Source organism: Acinonyx jubatus, chromosome D4, assembly GCF_027475565.1.
Source record: "Acinonyx jubatus isolate Ajub_Pintada_27869175 chromosome D4, VMU_Ajub_asm_v1.0, whole genome shotgun sequence".
Lineage (NCBI taxonomy): Eukaryota > Metazoa > Chordata > Mammalia > Carnivora > Felidae > Acinonyx > Acinonyx jubatus.
The window spans coordinates 92,524,560-92,538,139 of record NC_069391.1 but is presented as its reverse complement, the minus strand read 5'-3'; the positions used below and the strand labels follow the sequence as shown (position 1 = coordinate 92,538,139).

General features: G+C 39.7%; 1 protein-coding gene across 4 annotated transcripts in view; it reads left to right on the top strand.

Annotated features, from left to right (window-relative positions):
* Nucleotides 1-13,580, top strand: part of CENPP (centromere protein P) — a 227,909-nt gene that overhangs the window by 9,192 nt on the left and 205,137 nt on the right. For 3 of the 4 annotated variants that reach the window (XR_008291363.1, XM_053205435.1, XM_053205436.1), the window contains exons 2-3: nt 9,543-9,724; nt 11,275-11,363. Coding sequence is in view for 3 of the 4 variants with exons in the window: in XM_053205435.1 (XP_053061410.1) it covers nt 9,543-9,724; nt 11,275-11,363 (271 nt within the window). In the remaining variant the exon portion in view is untranslated. The remainder of the gene's footprint in view (nt 1-9,542; nt 9,725-11,274; nt 11,364-13,580) is intronic. The other variant, XM_053205437.1, reaches the window with a different exon arrangement.

Genomic DNA, 13,580 nt, shown 5'->3' with positions numbered 1-13,580 from the left:
CAGTTGATGGACATTTAGGCTCTTTCCATAATTTGGTTATTGTTGAAAGCGCTGCTATAAACATTGGGGTAAGTGTGCCCCTATGAATCAGCTCTCCTGTATCCTTTCGATAAATTCTTAGTGCTATTACTGGGTTGTAGGGTAGTTCTGTTTTTAATTTTTTGAGGAACCTCCACCCTGTTTTCCAGAGCAGCTGCACCAGTTTGCATTCCCACCAACAGTGCAAGAGAGTTCCTGTTTCTCCACATCCTCACCAGCGTCTGTTGTTTCCTGATTTGTTCATTTTAGCCATTCTGACCAGTCTGGTTTTAATTTGTATTTCCCTGATGATGAGTGATACTGAGCATCTTTTCTTTAAAAAAAAATTTTTTTTTTTAATGTTTATTTATTTTTGAGACAGAGAGAGACAGAGCATAAATGGGGGAGGGTCAGAGAGAGGAAGACACAGAATCTGAAGCAGGCTTCAGGCTCCGAGCTGTCAACACAGCCCGACGTGGGGCTCGAACTCACGGACGTGAGATCATGACCTGAGCTGAAGTCGGATGCTTAACTGACTGAGCCACCCAGGGGCCCCTTGAGCATCTTTTCATGTGTCTCTTGGCCATCTGGATATCTTCTTTGGAAAAGTGTCTATTCATGTCTTCTGCCCATTTCTTTACTGGATTATTTGTTTTTTGGGTGTGGAGTTTGGTAAGTTCTTTATAGATTTTGGATACTAACCCTTTATCTGTTTTGTCATTTGCAAATATCTCCCATTCCATCAGTTGCCTTTTAGTTTTCTTAATTGTTTCTTTTGCTGTGCAGAAGCTTTTTATCTTGATGAGGTCCCAATAGTTAATTTTTGCTTTTAATTCCCTTGCTTTTGCAGATGTGTTGAGCAAGAAATTGCTGCGGCCTAGGTCAAAGAGGTTGTTGCCTGCTTTCTCCTCTAGGGTTTTGATGGTTTCCTGTCTCACATTTAGGTCTTTCATCCACTTTGAGTTTATTTTTGTGTATGGTGTAAGAAAGTGGCCTAGTTTCATTCTTCTACATGTTGCTGTCCAGTTCTCCTAGCACCATTTGCTAAAGAGACTTTTTTCCATTGGATGCTCTTTCCTGCTTTGTCAAAGATGAGTTGGCCATACATTTGTGGGTCCAATTCTGGGTTCTCTATTCTATTCCACTGATCTGTGTGTCTGTTTTTGTGCCAATACCATACTGTCTTGGTGATTGCAGCTTCGTAGTAAAGGCTGAAGTCTGGGATTGTGATGCTTCCCACTTTGGTTTTCTTCTTCAAGAAAGAAGGCTATTCAAGAAAAATTCAAGAACAATTGGCTCTTCTGGGTCTTTTGTGGTTCCATAAAAATTTTAGGATTGGTTGTTCTAGTTTTGAGGAGACTGCCGGTACAATTTTGATTGGGATTGCATTGAATGTGTAGATTGCTTTGGGTAGTATTGACATTTTAACAGTATTTATTCTTTCAATCCGTGAGCATGGAATGTTTTTCCATTTCTTTGTGTCTTCTTCAATTTCCTTTGTAAGTTTTCTATAGTTTTCAGGATATGGATCTTTTACATCTTTGGTTAGGTTTATTCTTAGGTATTTTATGGTTCTGGGTACAATTGTAAATGGGATCCATTTCTTGATTTCTTTTTCTGTTGCTTCATTATTGGTGTATAGAAATGCAACCGATTTCTGTTCATTGATCTTGTACCCTGTGACTTTGCTGAATTCATGTATCAGTTCTAGCAGGCTTTTGGTGGAGTCTTTTGGGTTTCCATTTAGAGTATCATGTTGTCTGTGAGAAGTGAAACTTTGGAGTTCTTTGCCAATTTTGATGCCTTTTATTTCATTTTGTTGTCTGATGGCTGAAGCAAGGACTTCCAGCACTATGTTAAACAACAGTGGTGAGAGTGGACATTCCTGTTGTGTTCCTGATCTCAGGGAGAAAGCTCTCAGTTTTTCCCCATTGAGGATGATACTTGCTGTGGGCTTTTCATATATGGCTTTTATGACTAGCTATGTTCCTTCTATCCCAACTTTCTTGAGGGTTTTTGTTAAGAAACAATGCTGTATTTTGTCAAATGCTTTTTCTGCATCTATTGATAGGATCATATGGTTCTTATCTTTTCTTTTATTGTGATGTATCACATGTGAATATTGAACCAGCCCTACAGCACAGGAATGAATCCCACTTGATCATGGTGAATAATTCTTTTTATATGCTGTTGAATTCAATTTGCTAGTATCTTGTTGAGAATTTTTGCATCCATGTTCTTTAGGGATATTGGCCTGTAATTCTCCTTTTTTGTGGGGTCTCTGTCTAGTTTGGGAACCAAGGTAGTGCTGGCTTCATAGGATGAGTCTGGAAGCTTTCTTTCTGTTTCTATTTTTAGGAACAGCTTGACAAGGATAGGTATTAACTCTGCTTTAAATGTCTGGTAGACTTCCCCTGGGAAGCCATCTGTCCTGGGACTCTTATTTGTTGGGAGATTTTTGATAACTGATTCAATTTCTTCACTAGTTATGGGTCTGTTCAAATTTTCTATTTCTTCCGTTTGAGTTTTGGAAGTGTGTGGGTGCTTAGGAATTTGTCCGTTTCTTCCAGGTTGTCCAGTTTGTTGGCATATAATTTTTCATGGTATTCTCTGATAACTGCTTGTATTTCTGAGGGATTGGTTGTGATAAATCCATTTTCATTTGTGATTTTATTTATTTAGATCTTCTGGCTAGGGGTTTATCAATTTTGTTTCTTTTTTAAAAAAAACCAGCTCTTAGTTTCATTGATCTGTTCTACTGGTTTTTTTGGGGGGGGGATTCTGTATTGTTTATTTATGCTCTGATCTTTATTATTTCTCTTCCTCTGCTGGGTTTGGGGTTTCATTGTTGTTCTGCTTCTAGTTCCTTTAGGTGTGCTGTTAGATTTTGTATTTGGGATTTTTCTTGTTTCTTGAGTTAGGCCTGGATTGCAATGTATTTATTTTCCTCTTAGGAATGCCTTTGCTGCATCCCAAAGGGTTTGGACTGTTGTGTTTTCATTTTCATTTGTGTCCTTATATTTTTTAGTATCTTCTTTAATTGCCTGGTTGACCCATTCATTCTTTAGTAGGGTGAACTTTTAAGATTTACTCTTTTATCAACCTACAAATGTGTAATACAGTATTATTAATTATAGTCACCATGCTGTACATTACATCCCTAGGACTTTTTAATTGTATTGCTGGAAATTTGTATACTTTGACCACCTTTTACCCATTTTCCCAAACCCCCTCACCCTTGCCCCTGGCAGCCATCAATCTACTCCCTTTCTATGAGTTTGGGGTTTTTTAGATTCTACATATAAGTGAGATCATACAATAACCTGTCCATCTTGTCTGACTTGTTTCACATAACATAATGCCTTGAAGGTTCATCCATATTGTCACAAATGGCAGGATATTCTTCTTTTTATGTGGCTGACTGAATTTAGTTGTATAGTAGACACCACATCTTTATTCATTATTTGTTGACAAGTTGTTTCCTTGTTTTGGCTATTGTAAATAATGCTGTAGTGAACCTGAGGATGCATGTATCTTCGTGTTTTGTTTCACTCAAATAAATACACAAAAATGGAATTGCTGATTTACATGGTAATTCTATTTTTAATTTTTTGAGGAACCTTCATACTGTTTTTTGTACTGGCTGCACCAATATACATTACTACCAACAATATATTCTTGCCAACTCGTGTTATTTTGTTTATGGTAATAGTCATTCTGACAGGTGTGAGGTGATACCTTGCTGTGGTTTTGACTCGCATTTCCCTGATGATTAGTAATATTGGGCACCTTTTCTGTGTACCTGTTGGCCAGCTATATATCTTCTTTGGAAAGATTTCTATTCAGATTCTCTTCCCATTTTTTAATCAGACTTTTTTTTTCTTTTGTCATTGAGTTAATGAGTTCTTTATATATTTTGGATGTTAACTCCTTGGTAGTAGATGATTTGCAAATATTTTCTACCATTGCATAGTTAGCTTTTTAATTTTACTAATTTCTTTTGCTGTAGAGAAATTTTTTAGTTGATGTAGTCCTGCTTGTTGATTTTTTTCCTTTTGTTGGATTTGCTTTTGGTATCAAATCCAAAAAGTTAGTACCAAGACCAATATAGAGAGCTTACCACCTCTGCTTTCTTCTAGGAAATTGTCCATGTATTTCTTTTATTGAGGTCTTTATTTCTTTATATGGTGTCAGGTTACTATCTGGTGTACTTTTTTTAAAGTTTATTTATTGTGAGAGAGGTAGAGTGAGTGTGAGCCAGGAGGGGCAGAGAGAGAGAGAGAATTCCAAGCAGGTTCTTCACTGTCAGTGCAGAGCCCAACACGAGGCTCTAACCCCCAAACCACGGGGTTTGACCTGAGCTGAAATCCAGAGTCAGACATTTAACCGAATGAGGCATCCAAGTGTCCCTGTCTAGTGTACTTTTATCTTTCAGGTCTCTCTTGAACATTTCTTGTAGGGTAGGTCTAATGGTAACAAAATCCTTTGCCTTTTATTTCTTTGGAAATGTCTTAATTTCTTCCTCACTTTTAAAGGGCACTTTTGCCAGATACAGATATTCCTTGGAAATATTGTGGGTTCATTACCAGACCACCACAATAAAGTGAGCATCACAATAAAACTAGTCAAGTGAATTTTTTGGTTTTCCAGTAAATACAAAAGTTAGGTTTATACTCCACTACAGTGGAGACTACTAACAGACTACTACAGTCTGTTAAGTGTGCAATGTCGTTATGTCTGAAGAAAATGTTTTATACCTTAATTAAAAAGTACTTCTTTGCTAAAAATGCTCACCATCATCTGGGCTTTCAGTGAATCATATTCACTGATCACAGATCACCATAACAAGTGTAATAATACTGAAAAAGTTTGAGATATTGTGAGAATTTCCAAAATATGATTCAGAGACACAAAGTGAGCCAATACTCTTGGAAAAGATGGCACTAATAGACTTGCTCAACACAGGGTTGCCACAAACCTTCAGTATAACTTGCAATATTTGGGAAGCACAGTAAAACAAAGCACAATGATGAGGTACACATAGGATTGTTGGTTCAGTTTTTCCTTTTAGCACCTGGACTGTATAGGCCCCCTGTCTTCTGGTGTCCAAAATTTCTAATGAGAGATCTCATATTTTATTGAGAAACCCTTGAATGTGGTGGTTTGCTTCTCTTTTGTTGCTTTCAAGGTTCATCTTTATGCTTGGGTTTTATAAATTTGATTATATCTTGGTGGGAGTCTCTTTGAGTTTGCTGAGTATCTTGTATTTTCATATTCATGTCTTTCATGAAATTTGTGGAGTTTTTAGTCATTATTTCTTCAGATATTCTGTCTGCCTCTTTTTCCTCGGACTCTCATGACGCGTATGTTGGTCCTTTTGAGGGTGTCCCACAAATCCTTTATGCTTTGTTCCTTTTTTCAGTCTTTTTTCTTTCTGCACCTCAGCCTCAGTAATGTCCATTGTCTTATCTTCAGGTTCACTAATCATTCTGCCTGCTCAAATCTGCCTTTGAATCCCTCTAGTGAATTTTTCATTTCAGTTATTGTATCTTTGAGCTCCAGAATTCCTTTTTGGTTTCTTTTTTTTTTTTTTTTAATGTTTATTCATTTTTGAGAGAGAGATAGTGTGAGTAGGGGAGGGGCAGAGAGAGAGGAGACAGAGAATCCCAAGTAAGCTCTGTGCTGCCAGTGCAGAACCCAACGTGGAGCTTTGACTCACAAGGCTGTGAGATCATGATCTGAGCCAAACCAGGAAGTTGGATGCTTAACCAACTGAGCCACCCAGGCTGCCCCCCTTTTTTTGTTTATTATTTTAGGATTTCCATTTCTCTCTCTCTTTTAAAATGTTTATTTTGAGGGAGCGTGTGCATCTATGCAGGTGGGGGAGGGGCAGAGAGAGAGGGAGAGAGAATTCCAGGCAGTCTCCATGCTGTCAGTGCAGAGCCCAACATGGGGCTGGATCTCACTGACTGAGGTCAAGAGTTGGACACTTCACCGACTGAGCCACCCAGGTGCCCTTGTTTATTTTTTTTAGTTTTATTATTTTGTAGGCTGTGTGTTGAAGATAAACCTGAGGTGCAAACTTTCTGTCTTCTTATGTCTTTACTGAGCCTTTCCTTGGGCACTGTATTCACTTTCCAGTTTTTCCCATACATTCAAGTTGATTTTGAATGTCTTAATTTTTAAGGTGTGGCTCTTTAAATGAGATAAGCCAAAAATAATGGGGAAGAAAAGAGTCGTGGCTCTTTAAATCTCCTGGAGCTCCCTTCAGCCAGAGGAGCAGGGCTTGTAATAGTGGGAGCTGGTGCAACACTGGCTGTCTGTCTCTTTGCACCTCTTTTGTCAGAAGCAGCAATCAGCACAGCCACTCAGCGTTTGTGGACAGTCTTTTTTTTGCCTACTCTTACTTTTCTGAAGTGTGTGCAGTCTGCTTTAGGAACGTGTACACAGCTGTCTGCCTATTGTTGGAGTGGGGGATACATAGCTATTACTGTGCTGAGACCTGAAATTGCCCCAAACTGACCACAGTTAACTCCAAGCCTTCCCCTGGAAGTTGTAAGCCTTCAACAGAATTCACAGTTTTAAAAAAGTTTCATCAGATTCTGCCAATGCGGTTATTGTGTAGGTGGCTGCTTCCTACGCCACCAGCTTCCCACAATCCTAGATCATTGACTTTTGAAATCAGGTCTCTTGTAGATCCGTTTTATTTTTTAAAGTTCATTTTGAGAGAGAGCTCGCAGATGGGTTTGTGTGGGAGAGGGGCAGAGAGAGAGAATCCCGAACAGGGTCACACTGACAGCACAGAGACCAGCGCAGCGCTTGATCCCACAGACCTTGAGATCATGACCTCAGCCAAGATCAAGAGTCAAATGCGTAACCCACTGAGCTACCCAGGCACCCCTCTTATAGATTTGTTTTAAGACAAAGAAGTTTCTTGGGGTGCCTGGGTGGCTCAGTGGGCTAAGCATCTGACTCTTGGTTTCAGCTCAGGTCATGATCTCATGGTCTGTGAGTTCAAGCCCCATGTCTGACTTCACGCTGACAGTGCAGAGCCTGCTTTGGATTCTCTCTGTCCTCTCTCTGCCCCTCCCCTGCTCACTCGCGGTCTCTCTCTTCTCTCTCAAAATAAACTTTAAATAAAGAAGCTTCTTGTGGAACTCTAATTTTGACCAACATAAATTACGCTCCTAAGACAAAGTAACAAGTAATATAGTGCAAAGCCAGTAAAAATGTATAATCCCAAATCATTGAAACTCATGTCGGTAATTGAAATAGACTAATGATATTTTGCTCAAAGTAAATCACTGCTATGAATGAGAATATGCAGGTTTTCTCTTTTAGGTGTATGGTAAAATATACATAGGATTTAACTGTTTTAGCCTTTTTTAAGTATGTAGTTCAATTGGATTAAGTACTTTTACGTTGTCATGCTGCCATCACCACTTTTTCCTCACCCCAAAGTGATACTCTGTACCCATTAAACAATAACTTCCCATTCTCTCCTTTCTCAGCCACAGGTTCTTTTTTGAATTCTGCATATCTAGTTTTCAATGTGATGATTTAGTTCTTTTATCAGTTTGCTCTGTTGGAAACACCATAAAGTTTTCATTCGTAGTTTTCTGTGATATTTGGTATTTGCATAACAGGAATTTATCATTTATATATGAAGATTCCTTCTTGCTTTCATTAGCGTTCTCAGTTTAGTTTTTTTATCACTTAATTATAGCCAATACAAAAGAGCTTGTGGTAGTCTCTCAGGTGATAGAGAATATACTTAAATATTTTCAATTAACATTAAGACAAAAATTTAAAAGATATTTTCACCCTTTCTACAAGCATTAGATCTCCAGTGTAAAGAATACAGAGTTAGGTTATTTCCTATAGACCTGGCATAAGGTCATAAGAGTGCAGGTTAATGTAGTAGAATCAGGAATAGAAAAGGAGGGATAGCTATGTGATGGAGCAGAAAGTATGGCAGTAAATCCAGATGTGAAGGATTAACAGAGCCAATGATAACTCCAAAGATAGAGAGCCTGAGATATCAAGAGACAGATTTTATCACTAACAGAAGTAGGGAAATATGGTAGACAAGCTAATTTAATACAAAAACATTTATTGGGTCAACAAGCTAAGTCTACTGTGCAAGAAGAAGAAATGTATGATTGGAGGTATGATTTAGGAATTACTGATGTAGAAGAGTTGAGATTGATCACCGAGTTTTTCTCTAGAATGAGAGAACGGTATTTAGATCAGCAAGAGCAGGAGTGGTAGGGCTTCTTCTGTAGTTGGAGGCAAGCAGCAGGAACAGTGGAGTGCCCAACATGTCAGATGAGAATCATGATAATCATGCTCCACCATCTAAGGAAGGATGTCTTACGATGGCAGAAGTCAGCAGTGTAGAACGTAGCAGAACACGAGGGCAGTAAAGGATGACAGAAAGTAAAATAACATTCAGTGTGATCATTAGCTGAAATTTTACTCTTTTTCAAGGAAAATAGAGTTTTGCGTTCTCAATGAAGAATGATTTCAGTATTGTTTAAAGAGATTATGCTATTATTCCTTTGGAATTCCCCTCCCCCCACCCTTATTCTTAGATTTCCTGAGACTCTCTTTCTTACTATAAAATGCTCTGTGATACTTTACTTGTTTAAAAAAAAATTTTTTTTTAATGTTTATTTACTTTTGAGAGAGACAGAGACAGAATGTGTCTGGGTTAGGGGCAGAGAGAGAGGGAGACACAGAATCGGAGGCAGGTTCCAGGCTCTGAGCTGTCAGCACAGAGCCCAGCACGGGGCTTGAACTCATGAGCTGTGAGATCCTGACCTGAGTTGAAGTCGGCCATTCAACCGACTGAGCCACCCAGGTGCCCCTACTTTACTTGTTTTAGAAGTTAAAGCTAGCCAGCCAACATTTCTTTGTTACTTAATGACATTTACAAAAATAATTTGAGATGTCTTGGGATATCAGGTATTTACTTTGGAGTATTTTAAACATTCCATTATAAACAGACATTTTCATGTTGCAAAGTACTCTTGTTATAGTTTATTTTACAATTGTTTGTAATAGGTAGAAATATGGTAGTATAATTTAATTAGCTTTGTTTTAATTTGAGACTAAAGATTACAGTGTTAGTACACATATTGATTTTGAGAAAAATCTTAGGTACTTTTAGTGGGAAGAAAGTAAGAAAGACAAAATAGAAATGGTTTGAAGAGGGGCGCCTGGGTGGCGCAGTCGGTTAAGCGTCCGACTTCAGCCAGGTCACGATCTCGCGGTCCGTGAGTTCGAGCCCCGCATCAGGCTCTGGGCTGATGGCTCAGAGCCTGGAGCCTGCTTCCAATTCTGTGTCTCCCTCTCTCTCTGCCCCTCCCCTGTTCATGCTCTGTCTCTCTCTTTCCCAAAAATAAATAAAAAACGTTGAAAAAAAAATTATGAAATGGTTTGAAGAAATTTTTGGTTATGAGATAAAGCACTTGTTAGTGGTTTCTTCAGTGGAGTAATTATTTGTTATATTTGCTTTTTAGAAAATCCCTTCAAGAAATACATCAGTCAGATTCTGGAGAATGGGCCGCTTCAAAAGATCTGAGAGGTCATCTTGGACATTTAGAATCAGAACTTCTTTTTCTAAGCACACTTACTGGCATCAATATAATAAATTACTCCATGAAAACGGAGGACCTAACAAGCACTGAGAATACAGAAAAGAGTAAGCATTTTAATTTGGAAGTGATGTTGAAGTTTACCTCATTACACGTAAGAGACTGGTTGTCATGTCATTGAATTAAGATCCTATGAGGTAACTATTTGACTATGTGGTGTGGTAAACTTGTTTTGTCAGGTGTCTTTTGAACATCACAGTGTGCATAATACTCTTTTAAAGCTGCCTTAGGTAGGTGTTAAAGAAGACACAGGCTTTGTCATTAAGTGTTTTAATAGTCAAGTAAGTGAAAGAACAATAGCATGATTAATTTGCAAATCTTCAGAGTTATTCACTGCTGGCATGAGAGCTGCCTCATCTAAAGTGCTTTACTCCTTGGCCTGTGGCCAAGGTAAATGTTTCAGGAGCTGGACCATTTTCCAGAGGAGGGTTTCTGGTCCAGGTGATTGAGTTCTATTGTCAAGGGTCTGTGATGCACTCACTTATAAAGGGATGTTAATTCAGCTGTGCGTTGGATGTGGGGAACTTTGGGCAAGAGTATCATCCTTTAAAGGAAGAATCACTTTTGGAAATGCTTTCTGACTTTCCACTGAAATAAGCCTCATGACAAGGAAGACATTGAGTTGGTCCTCAGAGGGTCTTGGGTAGCACACCTCAGCAGAAGTCTGAAATACATAAGAAATGGGTGATAGAATCTAAGTACTTGAGGTATTTGAAAGGAAGAGATGGAAAACAAGAGGTTAGGCCAGGTATAAGTTTTGCTAGTGCAGAAATCTTAGTCTTCCCATTTTGCGTCTTCCTATGTTGACCTCGTTGTAGAAGTACTTGGTGCAGCCTATTCAGAAGGCTTTTGAATGGGCTTAATACAGTGCTTCCCCCATTGCTGGCTTAGGTTTTAATTTTCTTGGATCTGCCAGCTTAGTTCAACTGTTCTGTGTGATATCTAGCTCATTCATCTGATTTCCAGCTTCCAAAATTAGGTTACTCTCCTTTTTCTTCTTTATCATTGTGGAGTTGTGCTCTTCTAAAAATACCTTTGTTAGCAAGATTAGATGATGTTAAAGTGAAAATAGTGGTTATCTCTTGGGGGACGAGTAGCCTGGGGAAGGGCATAAGGGCACTTTATGGCATATTTTAACATTTCTGTATCTTGATCTCAGTGGAAGTTAGATGGGAAACTCATGTGAAAAAAATACTGAGTTGTATACTTAGCAAAATGCAATTTACACATTTAAGTATAAAGTTTTGTAAGGTAGCACAACCAAATAGGTAGATTCCATGTACTCTTTTTAACTAGAGTCATATAATGTTGGGGGAAAACACTATCAATTATGATTCAAACTTGTGTAGAGTTATACTAGCATGTTTTATTTCTTACCATAATCTTTGGTATAATTGGGATGTAGGAAGTACACGTTATCTTTAGTTCATCTTTGCAAAGGTAAAACAGTTTGGTGCATATCTTTCTAGATTTTGCAATGTAAATGCTAACATACAACCTCACATGTATATCCACATGTTATAAATGTTCACAAAAATAAGAGGTATTTGGTGGAAACTTATTTGCAAATAAAATATTTTTTTTTTCTGATTTACAGGTATAAAGAAAGTTCTGCAGAGACACAGGTTATCAGGAAATTGCCACATGATTACATTTCAACTTGAATTTCAGATTCTGGAAATCCAGGTAAATGTAGGAGTATGTTGTGCTAACAGAGATTCTGCTGCTGTGATTAAGCAATTCCCATACCACAGCCTTCAGCAATGGCTGAACTAAGGAGGAATTCATGAACCAGGGCCCTCTTGTAGTACATTTGTGCAAAGTGATACCATGTCAGAAAAATTTTTACAGTATAAACACCCTGACAACTGCATATGAGAGGGTTGTTGCTGAGCGTATATGGGCTTTATTGGAAGGCAGATAGCAAGATCCTCCTCATCCCTCAGAGCAGCCCCAAGGTCAGGGGAATAGTTCTGGATGCCTTTGTTAGTCGGCTGATATACCAGCCATCTATTACTTATTAGTTATCTGCTGTTGCTTAACAAATATCCCCCAAATTTAATGGCTTGAAACAACAAAAAACTGTTTACCTCACCCATTTTCTGTGGATCAGGGATTTGGGAGCAGCTCATTGGGGTGTCCTTGTTCAGGACCTCCCCTGAGGTTGTAGTCATTTGGAACCACAGCCATCTGAAAGCTCAGGGCTGGAGAATTAGACTCCAAGGTGTTTTGTGGTTATGCCAGCAAGTTATATTGGACTGCTAAGACATGACACAAGAGGAAGATACTTTTGGCTAAGACTTTCACATAAAATCAGGAAGTAGACAGAATGATAGTGTGCAGCATATGGCCAGGGTTGGGCAGAACAAGGTTCAGATACCTTCAAAGTATGGGTCCAAGAAGAGTGGGATCCAGGCGTAATTTCAAGAATTGACCAGGCCTGGGCACAAACTTTGATAGCAGAAAACAGTTCAATTAGTTAGTTTTGTGAACTGGGCCTATGTGGAGTATGTGGAAAGGAGGTGAATGGGGAAGGGTGGACAGGCTGTCTTGGCTCAACTCATTGGTAAAGCAGGTGCAGCCCAGGTATCACAACCCAAGTCACATGGACAAGTTGCTGCTTATATTCGTGGTTATCTACCAAGACGCCTGATCATTGTCCTTAAGCACAAAAACAGCCCCAAGTTTTCCCCTTTCGTATAAGAACAAGGACTGATGTCAGATAATCAGGACCCTGCTTCCTTAAAGTGTCGGATAGTGACCTCCAACTACTCAGGAGTGCCTGCTCCAGTTGTCTGGGTGAGAGGTTTTGCTTCTCGAGAAGTCTTTGCAGTCCATATCCCTGGTTGCTGCCTCTGGTCCCACCAGGCGGAGAAAAGGCTGAAGCATGTCTGGGCCCCTCATCTGATGACAGAGCTCCCACCTCACTCCCACTTCAGAGTATTCCCCCTGAAACACTGCTGAGGTAATTAAGGACATGCACGGTATGTCATTGCCAGGGCTGGTTGAGCAGGATATGGCACAGTCAGGGCATGGGTGATGAGTGGCCTTAGGGGAGGTAAACTTTTCCGGGTTGTCACCAGGCCTTAGGAACGTACAGGGTCACCAAGATGATATTTTTGTGTTGCATAACCTCAAAGATTATCTGCCAAAGACTAAAACAGAATGTGGATACAAATGGATTGGTCTCACTTGGGATGGAAAGGCTGTGCCAGGACCCCATGCTTCCTTCTCTTTTGGGTGCCCAGGAACACCTGGGTGTTATCCCATTGCAAAAGGTTGTACAGTCATGCCAACTGAATTCTCTCTCTCTCTTTTTTTAAGTAAGTTTTTTTTTTTTAAATTTTTTTTTTCAACATTTATTTATTTTTGGGACAGAGAGAGACAGAGCATGAACGGGGGAGGGGCAGAGAGAGAGGGAGACACAGAATCGGAAACAGGCTCCAGGCTCTGAGCCATCAGCCCAGAGCCTGACGCGGGGCTCGAACTCACGGACCGCGAGATCGTGACCTGGCTGAAGTCGGACGCTCAACCGACTGCGCCACCCAGGCGCCCCTTAAGTAAGTTTTTAAATTTATTTTTGAGAAAGAGAACATGAACATGAGTTGGGCAGGGGCAGAGAGGGAGGGAGAGAATCCCAAGCAGGCTCCCCACTGTCAGCACAGAGCCCAATTCAGGGCTCAATCTAACGAACTGTGAGATCATGACCTGAGCCAAAATCAAGAGTTGGGTGCTCAGCTGACTGAGCCATCCAGGGGCCCCTGAATTTTTTCTCTTTGGAGCTAATGTGATCCTAAATTCAGAGTAGTGATATTCCACATACTCACTTGCATCCTGGCCTCCATTAATGGACCAGGCCTACAGTCCATGTCAGGTTGGTGGAGTCAGGCCCCAGGTCCATCT